Source organism: Poecilia latipinna, unplaced genomic scaffold, assembly GCF_001443285.1.
Source record: "Poecilia latipinna isolate Pla-1442-1.1 unplaced genomic scaffold, P_latipinna-1.0 Scaffold1450, whole genome shotgun sequence".
Taxonomy (NCBI): Eukaryota; Metazoa; Chordata; class Actinopteri; order Cyprinodontiformes; family Poeciliidae; genus Poecilia; species Poecilia latipinna.
The window spans coordinates 67,617-70,718 of NW_015114066.1; the positions used below are offsets into that span (position 1 = coordinate 67,617).

The 3,102-nt window shown below is 39.8% G+C and overlaps 1 protein-coding gene across 1 annotated transcript in view; it reads right to left on the minus strand.

Moving 5' to 3' along the window:
* Positions 1-150: 150 nt before the first annotated feature.
* gsg1l2b (gsg1-like 2b) overlaps positions 151-3,102 on the minus strand; it is an 18,169-nt gene continuing 15,217 nt past the window's right edge. The window contains exons 4-5 of the mRNA XM_015057256.1: positions 2,760-2,871; positions 151-2,055 (exon numbers count right to left, since the gene is read on the minus strand). Of these exons, the coding sequence (XP_014912742.1) occupies positions 1,755-2,055; positions 2,760-2,871 (413 nt within the window). The 3' untranslated portion in view covers positions 151-1,754. The remainder of the gene's footprint in view (positions 2,056-2,759; positions 2,872-3,102) is intronic.

The window sequence follows — 3,102 nt, forward strand, 5'->3', positions numbered from 1 at the left end:
TTCCTTTTTTTTTTTTTTTTTTTTTTTTTTTTTTTTTAAAATTCAAAATTTTCACCCAAAAAAAAAAAAAAAAAAAAAAAAAAAAAAGCAAATTTTCATTTGCTTGGGGAAATGCTATCCAAACCAACCAGTTTGGTGCAACTCTTTTTGTTTCAGACGACTGAATTTGGTTCATTTGAGCCAAATGAACCAAATTCATTACTGCTTGATCTGAGGAATCCATAAATCACTTAAATCCAACTAGTCTGACAGCATGAAGTAGGACAAAAGCTCCCAAAAAGCAACAATTATGCTCTGATGTAGAAACATTTAAAACACATCAGAAAGTCAGTGATAAAGCCATAGATGAGGCTTTGGAACAGCAAATGGAGAAATCCTGGAACACAGGTGAACTTTCGCAGGAAAGGCAGGTTGTTCAAAATTACTCTGAGAACGCCTCAGTTACTCATCCAGAAGGTTTCTAATGTAAAACAAAACAAGTCCTGGCTCAAAAGAACACAAATGCTCTCTCACATTTGCTCCCCAAAGAATCTCGATGATGCCCAAGGCTTATGGGAAATTGTTCTGTGGATTTATGAGCCAGAACTTTTGCCAGGATGTCTTGGGTCAATCACAGCCTCACATACGGTCAGACTGGTTTAAATTGTATTTTTCCATTTTTAAAATTATTTATCCATCTCTGATTAACCTTGCGTGATATTAACATTTGATCCATCACCTAAAACATCTGATTGTGATGAAAACAAAAGAAATGTGTAATTGGGCAGACACTTTTTCAAAGCATTGATTGACTTTTCAGACTCTATCTAGGAGGGAAGATATTGATTGCTCATAATGAAAAAAAATTAACTATCAATTTGTTTTCATATGTCAAATTGCATGGAAAATATAGAAACTTTGTACATAAGTTGGTCTTTTGAGACAAAAAAACAAAAACAATAGTCATCAAGGTACATGTTAGCCAGCTAGTTTTTTTGCTAGTTAGCATGAGTATTCACTTCGCTAGGAAGCTAAAGTGAATAAAAAACAAAGACAATCCAAGTTTGACTCTCAAATAAAGGTTATACATCCATATTTGAAAAACTCTAACTTATTGTTTAATTTATGACTCAACTGTTTATTTTTAAAAGGACTCGGGGTGCACCCCTAACCCTGTGTTGCCGTCTTGAAGATTCAGAATAGATTCATTTTGTTGCTGTGCTTCACGCTGACACCAAGTTCAGTAAAGTCTGCTTGGTAAAGCAGATTTACAAAGCAGGGAACAAAAAAAAAAAATTTAAAGCATCTGTGCAATCCTGGGAACTGCCAAGAATTTGGTGCAAATTTGTATCGACTCTCGACTGTTTTATGTTCCACATACATTAGAAAATACAGCATCTCAAAGCATACATTGAAAAACAGAGCTGATGTTTTAATACAAGGAAATAACACAGTGTACGCTGCTGGTGAAATCCACACAGACCCATTGGTCCCACAGTGGCTACCTTGGATTAGCACCAAGGTTAAATTCAGATTGACCAGATGGTTGGACCTACCAGCTAAACCTTCATTCAAACCAGCAGAATCAGCATGTTAAGCATCCATCTTCACATCTTAAAAGCTGGCAGAGAGCAAAGCAGAACGGGAAGTGGATCGTATAAAGTCGTGTGGAGGAAAAGAAAAGTTTAAACTTTCAGCTAGCCTTTTTTACAGTATTCACACTGTACCACGCAGAGCGTAACATCCATGTTGTCGCGTCTCAAGACCCGGTTCCTCTAGCAGTACTCCTCTCCTTGCGGGTCGGGCAGGTCGTTGAGGTCCAGGAAGATGGAGGTGTTGGAGAGTTTGCGGCCGCTCGTCGACAGGTCCAGCAGCTCTTCGGCAGTGCTCGGCACCGAGCTGATGTACATGTCCCACACTTGCTCCGGAGAATCCAGCTCCAGCAGCTTCTGCTTGATCTTCAGGTTCTTCTCAATGTTCCTGCGCTTGTGCTTGAACTCTAGGATGGTTTTGGTGTAGCGGTTGATGGTGGTGACCGAGGACGCCATGCAGGCCGTGAAGGAGCTCCACGCCAGTCTACGAAACAGAGAAAAGAGCCCGCTTTAATCTCGGACGATAAGAAACATTAACCACTAAAACGGCTTCAGTTTGTATTTAAGCATATTATTTTATAAATGTAACGTTCAACAATGCTTTCATTCTAGGAAGACCACCACTTTTTTGGTAAAAGTCCTTAAACAGTTTGATTTAAAATTAACCGATGATGTTGCTTCAGTCAAGGGTTAAAGTGGATCGCCAACTTATTGTGGATTCACCTATGCACGAATCAAATCTGGAAAATATACAAAAGAAAAAGCAGCTTTGGAAGCTGAAATACCTGACTGTAATGCTACTAGACACACTATTAGCTGGCGTTTGAAAAGCAGCCAATCCATGAACTTCATTCATTTCCCTTTGTGCTAATTGGCTGTACCTCAAAGCGTGGAGACGGTTCCCATTGAGAATATTAATACATCTCATATGGAGAGCCTTTTCACTTCCATTGGAAACTACATCAATAAATAATTCAAATAAATGTTCCCATGAAATAAAAACAAAATAAATATTGAAGAAAAATTTTTTTTTTTTTTTAAAGGAGAGCTTCTTTTGTCAATCCCAGTTGATCTGTTTATCTCATTCCAGGATTATTTATGCATTTATTTAATTGTTTTCTTCATAATGTTGTTTTACTTTGTGGCACTTTTCTATGTGTTTCATACAACCAGGTAAACTGTACTCACATGTACGACCAGCTGTAGTCCCACGTTTGAGGTTTCCAGTTCTCTGGACCCAGACTGACGGTCAGCTGGAAGGCTGTGGTGAACATCATGTGGGCCACCATACCTAGCAGACCTGCCACACACACACACACACACACACAGAGAGAGAGAGAGAGAGAGAGAGAGAGAGAGAGAGAGAGAGGGAACATGTGACTCACACACAGAAACTACTGCACTTCCACAATGTCCCCACTTGGTGGCAGCATTGAATAAAGGAAATCTGAGACACATTAACCCAGGGGTCCCCAAACGGGGGGGCCCCATTGGGGGGGGGGGGGGGGCGTGGGAAGCTGTCTGGATGGGG